The sequence below is a fragment of the Condylura cristata genome, unplaced genomic scaffold (genome assembly GCF_000260355.1).
Source record: "Condylura cristata isolate star-nosed mole 26May11 unplaced genomic scaffold, ConCri1.0 scaffold00032, whole genome shotgun sequence".
Classification (NCBI taxonomy): domain Eukaryota; kingdom Metazoa; phylum Chordata; class Mammalia; order Eulipotyphla; family Talpidae; genus Condylura; species Condylura cristata.
This window is the reverse complement of record NW_004567133.1, coordinates 6,219,924-6,233,959: the sequence shown is the minus strand read 5'-3', so window position 1 is coordinate 6,233,959 and position 14,036 is coordinate 6,219,924. Positions and strand designations below refer to the sequence as shown.

The window sequence follows — 14,036 nt, the reverse complement described above, 5'->3', positions numbered from 1 at the left end:
AAGCAAAAATGGGAAGCGAGGTAAAGATAAATAGCAAGGAGATGAGGACACTGGTGAAAACCATGAAGGCACTAAATGGCAGGAATTCTGGAACTTTCCAATGTGACTTCATGGGTGCAGAGATAGAGCTAGTGGCCCATGAAGGCTGAGTTTAGGGTGATGGGGGGAGGGGGAAAGGGGGAGAAGACTCGTCAGTAGAACTGCCTTATACAAAGCCAGCCATGTATTAGGGGATGGAGAGTGATCCAGAGCAACCGGCCAGCAATAGCAAGAACCCAGTACCCTTGAGTGGGACTTTACAGTTCACAAAGCACTGTCACACCTGCTTTCTCGCTGACTCTTCTTCACTGACTGGTGTAGTGGACTTCTTTGTTTCCATTCTAGAGATGGGAACTAATGTCAGAAAGTAGAAAGCCAAAGAACTATTATTTACACCATGATCCTTTGGCGTCTAATGCTGGGCCTGACTGCACAGCATCAGGTTTCTTGGTGGCAAGCAACAGAAACATAATTGACATGTTTGTGCAAAAGGGTGTTTTGGGCTTATGTAAGCGAAAAGTCTAGGGACGGACATCAGATATGACTGGATGCAGGTCATCAAGTGATGCCATGGGGACTCCGGGCCTCTATTTCTCAGTATTGACTTCATCTTTAGACAAACTGGAAGATGTGGCAAACATGGCTTCAGCAATGGCTAGAAGGGTCCCACAGCTCCTCTTTACAAGAATTCTGAAAACACTCCCAAACTGCTGTCATCGTCCTTGTCTGAACTAGCATGCATTCCTGATCCACTCACCATGGCCAGGCAAGTGGGGTTCAGTCAGCTCTGGTTTGAGCCCTTCAGTAGAGAAGAGGAGATGCCAACCAGACAGAAGCCCAGACCACCCTCTTCACCCCACGGGCTTTGTGTCATTTGCGCAGAGCTGAGGAATCTGGAGAGCTAAGGGGCTTGATCTGGGAAACGAGCTGTGCTTCCTGCTGGGCTGTGGGACTGAAGACCCTGGGGAGTGACTCAGACAGCTGTGCTGGGCCGGGGCCATGGTGTGGGTGGCCATCCGGGGGAGGGGTGAGTCCGCTGAATGTGGAACTGGACTCCGGCGGGGCTTGAGGCCAGGAGATATCTCTGTTTGTTTTTTCTTTTTTTCTTTTTTTTTTTTTTTTAAAGATTTATTTATTTAGGCATATAGAGATGGGGTACAGGCCAGAGGTGCAGGGGCGGTGAGAGGATTCACCAGAGACAGAGCGGGGAGCAGAACAGGCAGATCGAGGAAGTACACTGCTGAGGGGAGCAAAGGGCGGGTCAGGAGAGGTCTGTGGCGCCATGTGGTCACCTCCGGGGCAGGGGTCAAACTCATGCTGAAGTGGCTTCAGCTTCTTAGTGCTGTGCTTTAACCCGCTGCGCCACCAGGGAGGGCCCTCCCCTGTTTCTTAAAGTGGATGCAAATGAGATTTGTCCCAATATGAATTTCTTTTAAGAGTGATGTGATTCATTCTTAAGTGTGATAGGAAAAAAAACATAGTTATAGGTATTGCTTAGGGTAGGCTGGAGTCAAATCTTTAGTTGAATCCACTTTCGGGAAACATAGAAAATAAATAATGGTGCACACAACCTACAGAATGAGAGCTTTCGTCACTCTTAGCTACTCATTCTGGGCTCCTTCCATTTCAGGTGCCCTAAATGACTTGTCAGTCATGACCATCTATGAGTGTTTCTGTGTCGGGGTCATGTCTAGGGTTTTTTTGCAAATCACTTCTTTGAATTCTCATCAGAAACCTGGGAGCAGATTTGAATGTTTCTACGTTACAAGGCTCAGAGAGGGGAAGTGGCTGCGCAGAGGCAGACAGCCAGAAAACCGGTCCTCCGTGTGGCCTTCCCTAGGCCCACTTGGGGACTCGTTATTTGGAAAGCTCCCTGAGGAGCTCTCTGCATAGGGACCGAGACAGGCGTCCTCCCGCTGGGTTCAGAGCTGGGGTCCGGAATGAGTCTGTGTGAGACATGGCCCCCGGATGCAGGGCCACCCCTCCGGGCTCCACTTCTGTGCATGCTGTTTGGGCAGGCGCTGGGTCTGGCCGGGTGGGCCCACTGGCTTCTGGCTGGCACCTCCCATGCACACATAGAGCAGGGGCACCAGCCAAGTCCTGGCCTGTCAGTGGTGCTCAGGGTCCCCCCTTCCCTGGTGGGTCCCTGCTAAGAGGCCTCTTCTCCATCACATCCGGGCCATGCAGCCTGGCTTCCCAGTGTGCCCGCCCGCAGGCTCACCGGAGCTCACTGATGGATCACCTGGGCCAACCTTCTCTTGGGCATTCAATGTGCAGCGACTTTGTGGGGGAGCTTGGATTTGTTACTCAGTAAGAAGCCAATTCATTGGGCTAATGCCAACAGGATGTTTCACAGACAGAAGAATCTAATCTCTGCTCCTCAGATACCACTCTCACAACCAGTTTCCCCTCCCTGCACCCCACCTCCCTCCCGACTTCCCTCCCTCTCTCTGGGCTTAATAAATGCCTACGTTTCACTTCACCACGTGGTAGCTGGGTTAATGGGGGCAGAGGAGAGTGAGCGCCTCCCTCTTGAAGTCCACCTGGCTTGTCACCCTGCTCAGGGAAGGTGGAGAAGCGAGGGCCCACCTTGAGTCAGCCATGTCTAAGGCGCAGGAGTCCTCGCGGGCTCCACGGGCTCGTCACACCTCTGGGACTTTGTATGCTTCTTGTTGCTTTGAGACAAATCCGGGCGCAGAGGCAAATCTCCTCAGGGAGGGACAGGGCCAGAGGGAGGCTGTCAGGGGCAGCGGCCCGCAGGCCCACCTTCACCTCACGTCTCTTCCAGGCTCTGGGAAGTCAGCATGCCGTGCTGGGCCATCCCGCTGCTACTGCTGCTGCTGCTCCAGGGTGGTGAGTAACTGCTCCTGACCTGCAGCAAAAGGGGAGGCCGGTGGCCTGTGGGCACGGGGCAGGCTGGAGTCCAGGGCCAGGGTGGGGGGCGGTCGACAGAATCTGTCCCCTGCAGGCCAGCACAAGTAGGGGAGCCCGCTCCACTAACAGTAGCAGTAGCAGCACGCATTTCGCAGGTGACCGGGCCATATGAAGATGGGTCTCTACCTCTCCACCCTTCCTTTGCACTGTGCTCTACCTGGCTGGCTCCCAACCCCCAGGGTGAGACAGCCCTGCGTTGGTCTAACCTCAGTTTCCCCTTCAGCAAGACTTCTCGAGGAGATATTTTTTAATATCCTCAGCAGGCGCTGACACTCCCTGGTTGGGGAGATGGGAGTGGTGACAAAAGAGACCCAAGCCGGGAGATGCTGCAATCAGAGGCAGAGACGCCGCACACCAGAGGCCAGGAGGGATATGGCAATCCAGGAAGCCTCCCCAGAGGAGGCAGGGCAAAATACACAGGTTCCCATGAAGGCTGGACCGGAGGCTGGCTGGTCAGGGGCCTTAAGCCTCCACTCTGCTGACTCATAGGCATTTTTCTCTGGTTTTTACCAAAAGACCCAGAATCTCAAATAGCTGCTTCAGGAAACAGATGTTGCCCTTTCTGAGTGGTCAGCAGGTCAGCCTGGCTCTGCGGCCTGGCACTGGCCTGCCACGCTCCACACGCTAGGTGCACATCAACCAGGCAGCCCTGCTGCATCCTGCACAGGGGGCAGCCCACTCCCTCATCACCCCCAGGGCCCCGGGAGGTCTGGCTGCAGTTACCCAGGGAGGGCCTGAGGTTGAAGACAATCGGGGCAGGACCTCCCTCCTCAGTGGCAGAGCCGGGAAGGGGTCTCAGTCCACCTAGTCTGGTGCTCTCCACTGCCTGGCCTTCCTGCTTGTCACGTGCAGGCAGCAAGGGCAGCGTGGTGTGAGAGCATGGAAACACTCACCCCGCTGAGGGCAGGATCCCCCACTGACAGTTGGGGCCTTGGGGAGGTCGTGAGTTACGTGCCGCTTCCCTGCCTCTCATTGGCCTCCTGCACACTTCGGTAACCCCAGGTGAAGGATGGTCCCTGGGATCTCTGCCCAGGGCTTGGGGGCTCACTGACCAGCTGACTGGTCCCTGAGGCTACGCGCATGCTAGCTGAGGGACTGCCATCCGCTCTGCAATGTTCGTTCCAAGTTTGGGACACAGCCTGTCCCTTGGTCGCCTTGAGTGTACCCAGGAATAATGGTACACTCAAAAACCACGTTCCAAAACAGTCTCCCCTCCCCACCCCCCCAACTCTTCCCTACACTCATCTCTCCTAACCTCCTTCCCTCTCCCTATAGAATAACCAGGAGGGAGAATAACCAGGATATAACCTGGGGGACAACATGGCCACACACTGGCTCCTACAGCTTTGTGTTAAGGAACTGTCAAAATCAGTCCTCTTTCTCAGTACTCAAAGTATCTCTGTTAACCCTTGTTTGCCCCACCAAAGGGCCCTGATTGCCTCCCTGAGGAAAGCCTCCTCCTAGAATAGAATTTCATTTCTAAAACTCAGATCCCATGGTAGTGACTACTGGGACAACTGTGTTGAGGATTTTGAGGCCACACCCAGGAGAGTGTAGAGATCGATTAGCAATGTCTGACAGCTATGTGGCTGCAGTGCCATGATGGATTAGCCATGTCTGCAGTGTGTGTGGTAGGGGTGGGGGGAGGCTGGTGATGGCAAAGAACTAGTTCAGATTAAGCTTTGCCTTTCAGAACAGGGGACACAAAAGGCCTCAGTGTCCTCATCTATAAGATGGGGTGAGGGATGGACTAAAGAACATTTCCAGCAACAATATCTTCAACTCTGAACCCAGCTTCTGACCTTGAGTTGAGGCCCAGAGAGGGAATGTGCCACCACTTGTTGGGTCTTCATTAGTCAAGGAAAAATAGGGAAAAGCCACTAAAAATGAACCCATTTAAAAAAGAGGAACACATTTCTGGTAAATAGTGAGGGGGTGGAAATAGTAGCATTAGCACTTAACCTTACAAAACAAAGTGAAACTAAAACTTATCCAAGTTATTTTGCCAAACATTGAAAGACATTTAGTCATGATTGCATCTACATTTTTAGGACAAAGAGTAAAGCAGTTCTTTTGGGAAGGGGGAGGGTATTAAATCTTCTAACAGAATTACCTGAGTCCATGCCTCCCTGGGGGTGACTGAGCAATAGGGTAATACAGATATTTTGGCAACAGTGTTTGGGTTTCTCAGTTCTGGGAAGATTTTGGCCTTCAGAGGTCTTCCTTTGCCACTGGGGTGAGTGTCTTGCCTTGGACCCACTGCCCCAAGCTGAGGCCTCTCTCCTCAGAGCCTGCAGTACTTTCAGCAGTGTTCACTGACTTCTCAGAAGGTGGGTTCAGGGGGAGTTCAGGACACCCACTCTGAGAAGGAGACTGGCTAAACGGCCAGTCCAGGGGGCCAGTCCTGGCCTAGTGGCTGGCCTGGGCTCACAGGCAGAGTGTGGAGTGGGGTCCAGCTTAGCTTATTGTATTTCTCATTAAGTGTGTCTTGTTTCCAGAACCAGCCTTGAATGTTGGGGGCTCAAAGGAATTTTCAGATGGCAAAGATCCCTTTGCCCTCTTTTCCCGAGACCCATACGGTAGGGGCTGCTAAGATATCTTCATTGTGTCCTTAGACCCCTGTCTCCACTCGTCCTCCAGCCCTCAAGGAGGTTAGGGAATAAGGTTCCCTGCAGCGCACGGCCTCCCCACCAAGGCATCTGTCTTTCTGCCCTTCCAGCCTGGGGCTGCTCAGATCTCGTCTGCTACACTGATTACTTCCAGACGATCACCTGTATCCTGGAGACGATAACCCTCCAGACTGGCATGCTCACCCTCACCTGGTAAGTGACCAGGCCTCGTCAGGCCTGGGGACTCCACTAGGATGGCCCTGGAAGGGCCATCGGGGGCAGAACGGGCCTGGCTGCAGATTGGTAAGACAGACTTTGTTCAACACCTTCATGTTAGGAGTTCTCAGTAGAGGAGATACGACTCTTTTCTGACCACAGAAAGGAAAGTTGGGAATGTAGAGCCAAGGAGCAGGGTGAGGTGCATGGATAGAAAATACTGAAGGGAAGCAGGCGGGGAAGAGGAGTGTCTAATCAGAGCTGACAGCTTCCCAGATGTTCGGGGTGGGGAGGGGTGGAGGAGGAAGAGCCTGGTCAAATGCTAAAGATGGAGGACTTTGGAGAAACTGACTTAGATTCTGGCTGAAATTGGACAATTCTGAAACAGGCATGGATTCAGAGAAGCCAGAACATAATTTGATCAAGAGAAAATCTTTTTCTATCCTGGTGCTCAGAATGGTTTTCATTCTGTCATCATGCATCAATCACCCATGTATCATCCACCCATCCATCCGTCAATCATCCATCCATCATCCATCCACCCATCCAGCCACCCATTCACCCATCCATCCACCCATCCACCCATCCACCCATTTACCCATCCATCCACCCATCCACCCATCCACCCACCCATTCACCCATCCATCCACCCATCCACCCATCCACCCACCCATTCACCCATCCATCCACCCACCCACCCACCCATCCATCCATCCATCCATCCACCCACCCATCCATCCATCTTCTACCCTCCCATCCATCCATAACAGTTTGTTAGGCTTCTGCTTGCACTGGGGATTCAGCAGAACCCAAGACCAGGAAGGTTCCAGATACCCTGGAGCTTATGTTCTGCAGTGGGTATGGCTGGGGAGACAGACACTCATTTAAACAACCCATGTGTGCTTTCTGATAACAGTGAATGCTGTAAGGCACAGGAGTCTGGGCCATGGAGTAGCAAGTGAGTGACAGGAGGGAGGGTCCAGTTAGCCAGAATGGCCAGGGCAGGACTCTCTGGACGAGGAGGAGGCAGGCAGAGGACACTGCTTGGCCAAAGGCCGTGGGCCCATGGAACAGCTGGTGAGTTTGAGGACTAGCGAGGAGGTCATTGTGAACAGAGCCCTGCCCCAGCCTGACCGGCATCCAGCCACGACTGAGTGCCCTGTCCTTGCAGGCAAGACTCATTTGGAGAGCTGAAGGATGAGGTCACCTCCTGCAGCCTCCACCAGGCCTCCTTCAATGCCACACACACCATGTATATGTGTCACATGGATGTGTTCCTCTTCATGGCTGATGACATTTTCATCGTCACCGAGACCGATCCATACAATGGCAGCTCCCAGGAGTGTGGCAGCTTTGTCCTGGCCATGTGGAGTGAGTACCTGAAGGCCCCGCTAAAAGGCTGGGCCCATGCCCCCGGACACCCAGGGCTGCCCTTCCTGATCTCACAAGCAAAGGCGCCCGGTCCTTCTCTGCTGCACAATCTCACCCATTTTATCTTTCTGCCCTTCCCCTCAAGTCAAGCCCTCTCCCCCTTTCAACGTGACGGTGACCTTCTCGGAACATTACAACATCTCCTGGTGCTCCAACAGAGCCCACGCACTCAAGGGCAAGCTGCAGTACGAGCTGCAGTACTGGAGCCAGGAAGAACCTTGGGTAAGGGCGAGGTGGCCAAGACCCCAGGCAAGGGGGCAGAGCAGAAGCAGCCAGGTGTGGGGGACCGGGCAGTTGCGCTTGTCACTCCTAGCTGAGCTGGGAAGCCAAGGACGCCCCCCCCCACCCGACCTTGCCTCACCCGCCTCAGAAGCCAGGTGCTCAGAACCCCGCTCCCTCTGTCAGGACACCCACCGTTGCGGGGCGTCCGCCACCTGCAGAGCTCAGCTCTGTTTCCCGTGTAGAGGCTTCTGGGGGAGTCCTCTGCTTGGTGTGGGGAGTGCCTGAAGAGCCCACGACTTAGAACCATCTTAGCAGAAGAGCTCTAGAATTATCCATCTTTTAGAATGGTCCCAGGGAAGTTACACAAGTGCCATGGTTTGGAATGTCCCTGGCGGAAGACTTCCAGAGGCATCCATGACTAAGATGCCTGCTGTGGCAGACTTCCAGAAATGGGGCTCTGGGGTACCCACTCCTGCTTGTGGGGTGCTCATAGTCCCAGCAGGGAGGGTCCCATGGTTGTCTGGGTGAGTGGGTTTTGACAGAAACAGGGTCAAGCAGTGTGGCCAGCACGTCGGGCTGGCTCCGCGGCCAGGACTGGGTGGCCAGGACTGGGCCCGGGCTGATGCTGGCAGGGGGAGCAGATACGCTGCAGGACTAGAAGCTCTGGTGGCCTGGGCTGCCCCGACACTGTGCCTCGGGCCCCTCTGTTGGCAGAATCCCCAGAGGAAGCTGATCTCCGTGGACGTGAGGAGCATCTCCCTCCTGTCTGTGGAATTCCGCCAGGGCGCCAGCTACCAGCTACAGATGCGGGCGGGGCCCCAGCCCGAGTCGTTCTTCCAGGGGACCTGGAGTGAGTGGAGTGACCCCGTCGTCTTTGAGACCGAGTCAGGTGGGTATGAAGCAGGGGGACCCTCACTCCTTGTACCAACTCGTCCCACGAGTGCAGCTACCTGCTCTCGGGGGCCCAGACCTGCTGGGGGCGGGGGGGACTCCTCTCCTGCAGCATTTCTGGAGCCCCTGCAGGGCAGGTGACTGCTGCTTCTCCTGGCAGAGCCTTCGCCCTTGCTAGTCCCTCTGTGAAGCGGGAATCCTCACCCCTGGTTAGCAGATTAGAAAACTGAGGCTCGGTGAGAGCAGGAGGAAGCAGGGTCTGAAACCGAGTCATCTTACTGAGTGGCCAGCAGCTCCTCACACGTTTACTCCCTGCCCTGGACCCACTGCCCACCACACCCCTCAGCAGCCTCCCACAGAAGGTGGTTTCATTTCACCCAGTCTTCGCTTCCTTCTAGAGATAAAGGGAGAGCTTCCTTCTAGAGACAACGGGAATATTTACATCATCTTGGTGTTAATATCTATTGCCCTCATCTTATTATTTCTGAAGATCAACCACCAGCCTTTGAGGTGAGGCTTGGGCCTTGGGGAGGGGTCAGCCTGGGCCACGGCATCTGCCACCCTGACCTTGACCATGGCTCTGACCGGCTGCGTGCTGGACTCTGGTGGCAGGGGCCTTGCAACTCAGTGCATGGCACTCACTTCCGTTCAACAAGGGGGAACTGAGGCCCGGAGCCTCCGTGATAGCCCCCCAGGAAGGGGAAGAGGTGGGATTTGAACCTTGTGCACATCACAGTGCCCTTGGCCATGACCTTGTCCATTGAGTTGAGCTTTGAGTCCTGGGGGCATGAGGGCTCCCCGGATGGAGGTGGTAGCCCACTTCCATCCCTTCTGTCTCAAGCAACCTGGTCTTCTGCTGAGTTTCTGCTGGATGTCGCCATTGGAAAGAGCTCCCCTGGTCCAGGGCTGCTGTTTGCCCTCACTACATGGCTGGCACTGGGTGGGGTCCCTGCCTCCCAGCTCATTTTGTTCAGCTTCATCTAGAGAGTTGAGGCAAAGGTGGGAGCCACATAGGCAGAGCTCGAGCTGCAGAACCTGGAATGCCAGGGCACCTGAGGTGCTATCACTGTCCAGTGGCCCTGCCGGCCCCCAGCCAGACACGACCGCAATGCCCAGCACAGCAGGCACCTACCGGAGACCTGCTGCCCCATTTTACAGGTTTGGAAAGTGAGGCCGGGATTGAGACAGGAGGTGCTCCAGGTGTTTGGGAGGTGCTGCACCTCCTGCGATGCAAGGTTGGGGAGCCCCTGACTGGGGGGCTAGATGGCCCTCTAGGAGTCAGGTAGCTCACTTGCTTCTGCCTCCCAGGCTGTGGAAGAAGGTGTTGGTGCAGGTGCCCAGCCCAGAGAAGTTCTTCCAGCCCTTGTACATAGGCCACAGAGGAGACTTCAAGGTGAGTGCCCCTGCCTGGTGCCCACGCAGCTTCACCCCCATCTTGGGAGGTGCCCCCACTCTCACGCCAGGATCCCACCCCTCCCAGAGTGCCAGCCATGCAGCCAGGGGTCTGACACAGAACTGGAGTGAGAATTAGCGTGATCACACAGCACTTCCCAGCCCCGGGAGCCAAATAGGGGAGTGGGGGAGCCAGGGTCTCTTGAGCCACAAACTGGCCTCCTGGAACTTAAAAGCCCTAGCTTTGGGTGGGGAGGGTGCTCGAGAAGGGCTGGATGCTGCTTGCAAATCACACCAACGCTCCGCCGGCCACCACCTCCCCCAGCGCTCCTGGCGCCATGGCTGCTGTGTGCCCGCCTACTGCTGGGCACCCACCAGAGCGGGAGGCCGCCGCGGAGAGGCTGCGGTGAGGGCGGGCAGGGAGGCCGCACTCTGGCCCAGCCTGGAAGCCAGGAAGCAGGGACGAGAACTGGCTGCGCCTTGGTTGTGCACCTGAGCGCCCGCGGTGCGCCATGCTGTGGCCCCCAAGGGGGGGCGGCCAGCGACCCAGAGGACACACAGGGAACAAGGTCTGAGCAGGAAGTGGTTTCCATGGGTCAGAGGAGGAGCCCGACTCCACTCCAGCCCACACACACCCTTCCCACTCCCCGGCAGCCTCCCTGCAGCTCATTTGTGTTCAAGATACACACAGGGCGCCGGCTGCATGCCAGAGGCTGCCCAAAGCCCCACAGACACAAGCTCACTCGATCCTCACACAGCCCTGTGGGCACAAGGCCTTTTTGCAGATAAGGAAACAGGCACAGAGAGGGTGAGTAACTGGCCCAGGGCCACACAGCGAAGGCATGACTGAGTCGATCAAGTTCTCAGATGCGCTTCTGAGGGAGCTGGCCCTAGTCAGTGGCTGTGGTCTGCAGGGATTTTCTTTGCCAGGTGAACGGAGACCCGTGTCATGACGGGGCCCCGGCAGGTGAGGCAGGGGTGTCCTTAAAGCACGGGGCTTCTGCCTCAGTTCCACATCTCTCATCTACCAAGCACACAGAGGCCTTTCCAAGTAGGTCACTGGCTCACTCAGCTCATTCATTTCATCATCTAACACTTGTTGGGCACCCACGGGGTGCCAGGCACACAGTGCGCCCCCTGTTGGTGCAGCCTGGCTGAATGTCCCCTGTAGTGCAGGCACAATCAGGGGCTTCCAGATTTCAGGTTTGCTCTGAGGAAGTGAAGCAGCTGGCCAGGTGGGGGCTCTGGCCCTAGGCCTCACGGGCCCTGCCTCCCACCACCTGCTCGGCCCTTGCACCACCCTCCAGTGAGCTGGCAGGTCACAGCAGCTCTCTGCTCCGGGGAGGGGGGGCGGTGAAACGGAGGCCCCGAGAGGAGCTGAGGCCAGTGATGGCGACCGTCCCTGGACGGGGCGCCCCTTGATCCTGGTCCCCTCGCCCCCATCTGCCTCTTCATCTTCCTGCTTCTCTGTCCCTTTGCCTCTTTGTCTTTGTTTTTCTTTCTGGCCTGTCTGCCTCCATCCTAACCCAGTCTTGTCCCTGACCCTTTTCTGTCTCAGACATGGGTCGGCACACCGTTTACTGCCTCCAGCCTAGAGCTCGGGACCTGGAGCCCAGGGGCACCGTCTACCCTGGAGATATGTCACCACTGCCCACCACAGAGCGTGACCGATGGCTCAGAGCACACAGAGCTGCCGGAAACTGCGGAGCTGGCGGAAGCCGATGGGCTGGCCGAGCCGGACGCCCAGGGCCCAGCTGCCCCCAGGGCAGGCAGCGTGAGTGGCTCAGCTGCCAGCCAGGAGCGGCCGTACGGCCTGGTGTCCATCGACACGGTGACTGTGGTGGGCGCTGAGGAGGCCTGCGTGTGGCCCTGTGCCTGTAGGGATGATGGTTACCCAGCCCTGAACTTGGACACCAGCCTGGAGCCTGGCCCAGACACGGAGGACCCTCTCCTGGGCTCAGGAGCCACAGTCCTGTCCTATGGGTGTGTCTCCTCAGGCGGCCCTGCCGTGTTGGGGGGCCACCTGGGCAGCCTTCTCAGCAGGCTAAAGATGCCCCTTGCAGAGGAGGCCGGCTGGACCCCGAGCCCGCCCTGGCCTGAACGGCTGACCCCGGGGGTGTCTGACAGTGAGGCAGGCTCGCCCCTGGCCGGCATGGACATGGACACGTTTGACAGCGGCTTTGCGGACTCTGACTGTGGCAGCCCCGTGGAGCGTGACTTCACCGGCCCCAGGGACGAAGGGCCCCCCAGGAGCTACCTCCGCCAGTGGGTGGTCAAGGCCCCTCCCGCTTCGGGACGGGGGCCCCAGGCCAGCGAGTGAGGCCGACTGGCCCCCCAGCTTGGCTGTGTGAGCCACACGGCCACCTGGCCCAAGCAAACCACGCTCCCTTGGTCTCTGGGCAGCGCCCGAGTCCCGGTCCTCCCACGAGCCACATGTGCACGAGCCTGCTTGAGCGTCCTGTGTGCACACAGCGTGACTGTGCACATGTGACAGTGGCTCCCACGTTCCTGCACACGGTGGCCACGAGCCCTGGTGGAGAGGCCGAGACCAGGCCGCTGGGGGACCCCGAGCCGGCCCTCCAGGGCCTCCGAGTCTGCACTTAACTGAGGAGGTGTGAGCCTGTTCCTAGCGCATGTAAACCCGTGTTACCCCCGAAAACATTACATGTCTTTAAGATGCCCGCACTGCTCCTTATCACCTTCCCTGGGCAGCAGATGGGGGTGGAAGGAGCCCCCGGGGCCCTTCAGGTGGGGAGTCTTGGGGGTTGTGGGGCCTATCCCAGATGCTGACGCCTCCTGGCTGTGCCGTAGCCTTCTCTCTGGGCTGGAGTTTCCTCTGGACGGGGAGGGGGTGATTTGACCCAGCCCGGGGAGCAAAGGGTGCGGGAACCCACCCCGTGCAGCCTGAGACCCTCCTTCCTCTCTGAGCAGCTTCCTTCCTCCTGTGGCCAGGCCCAAGCCCGTTGTGGAAGTGGGGGGGGGTGGTCAGAAACCAGTCACAGAGGCCGTCCCAGCCTGGCCTGTCCAGCGCTGAGGGGCCGGCAGTTCCAGGCTTTAAACCCATGGGCCACGTCTCACAGAAGCACCTCTACTGACTACAGTTCTTTCTCTGGCTCCTGCTGGCGGTTTGAAAATTCCTTTTAGGCACCCGCAAAACACTCAGGGAGCACAGTTCAGGCTCGTGGACGGAGGCACCCCCCACCCTGATCCTCCCTGGGCACTTGTTGGGGGGCAGGCAGGAATCCTCAGTGAAGTGCCCCGTTCTCCTCCTCACCCCACCCGCGTTTGATTTACCGGTCCTGGGAACTAACGGGAAGTCAGCCCCTCCTGGTGGAGGATTTGTCAGTCTGTTGAAATACGAATTAAGCCATGAAAATATCGTTAGCACTGTGTGGAAGGCGTCTCAGCTGACATCAGTTTTGCACAGGAACTAGATAGAAGTGTACAAAACTCAAATTTCAAAAAGAAAAAATGTTTTCCCTGTTCAGGCTGCTTTTTCAAGACCACCAAGCAGGTTACGGTGGCTGAGGGTGTGATTCAGTCACTGGCGCTCAGCACAGAGGGGAACCCCCAGCCCGGAACTGCCTCGTTCTCCCCAGGGGCCAGGCCGCAGGGCGGGACTTGAGGGGCCCAGTAAGTCCAGCTGAAAGCCTCTCTGTTCCTCCTCTGTAAAATGGGGTGACAGAGCACACAAGTCCTTGGTTCCTGGGACAAGGCTGGAAAGTTCTAGAACACTGACGGTTATACTAATGGGACTACCTGCCTGTGATGAGGGTGTGAGGCTCACAGCCCTGCCCTTGAGAACAGTCTGCACCACCCCCTACTTGGCCCTGAAGGCACTTGGCTCACACCCACCCCCCCACCCCTGTGGTTTTTCACACCCTCCTGGGAGTAATCAGCTCCAGCTGTCACCTGAGCCACAGGCAGCTCCTGAGGAAGTGATCTGACAGAGCTTCAGCCTGGGGGCCAGGTCTGGGGTGGATGCAGTAGGGGAGGGGCCCTATCTGGGCCAGGTGTGGCTCCTCACCACTCCATCTTTGAAACTGTCTCACAAACAACAGAGCCTGAGACAAGAGTTGGCCCACCTGGGAGGAGGGCTTAGGAGGAGCTGGATGGGGGATGCTGGGAGCATTGGGATGGGTGGGTGGGTAGATGGATGGAAGGATGATGGATGGATGGGTGGGTGGATGGGTGGATGGATGGATGGATGGGTGGATGGATGGATGAATGGGAGAATGGATGGGTAGGTGGGTGGGTGGATGGATGGGTGGATGGGTGGGTGGATGGTGGATGGGTGGGTGG

At 57.1% G+C, this 14,036-nt stretch overlaps 1 protein-coding gene across 1 annotated transcript; it reads left to right on the top strand.

The window, feature by feature from the left end:
- Window positions 1-2,843: 2,843 nt before the first annotated feature.
- IL21R (interleukin 21 receptor) lies at window positions 2,844-12,405 on the top strand. Its single transcript, XM_004691704.2, has 8 exons — window positions 2,844-2,892; window positions 5,693-5,795; window positions 6,970-7,169; window positions 7,315-7,457; window positions 8,166-8,340; window positions 8,741-8,852; window positions 9,618-9,735; window positions 11,293-12,405. Exons 1-8 carry the CDS (start codon window positions 2,844-2,846, stop codon window positions 12,052-12,054), a joined length of 1,662 nt encoding a protein of 553 aa, XP_004691761.1. The 3' UTR covers window positions 12,055-12,405.
- Window positions 12,406-14,036: the final 1,631 nt, after the last annotated feature.

Coding starts and splice junctions, on each gene's coding strand:
- IL21R (XM_004691704.2), top strand. CDS start 2,844: ATGCCGTGCTGGGCCATCCCGCTGCTACTGCTGCTGCTGCTCCAGGGT. Junction 7,170..7,314: donor CTTTGTCCTGGCCATGTGGA/GTGAGTACCTGA, acceptor CTTCCCCTCAAG/TCAAGCCCTCTCCCCCTTTC. Junction 7,458..8,165: donor AGGAAGAACCTTGGGTAAGG/GCGAGGTGGCCA, acceptor CTCTGTTGGCAG/AATCCCCAGAGGAAGCTGAT.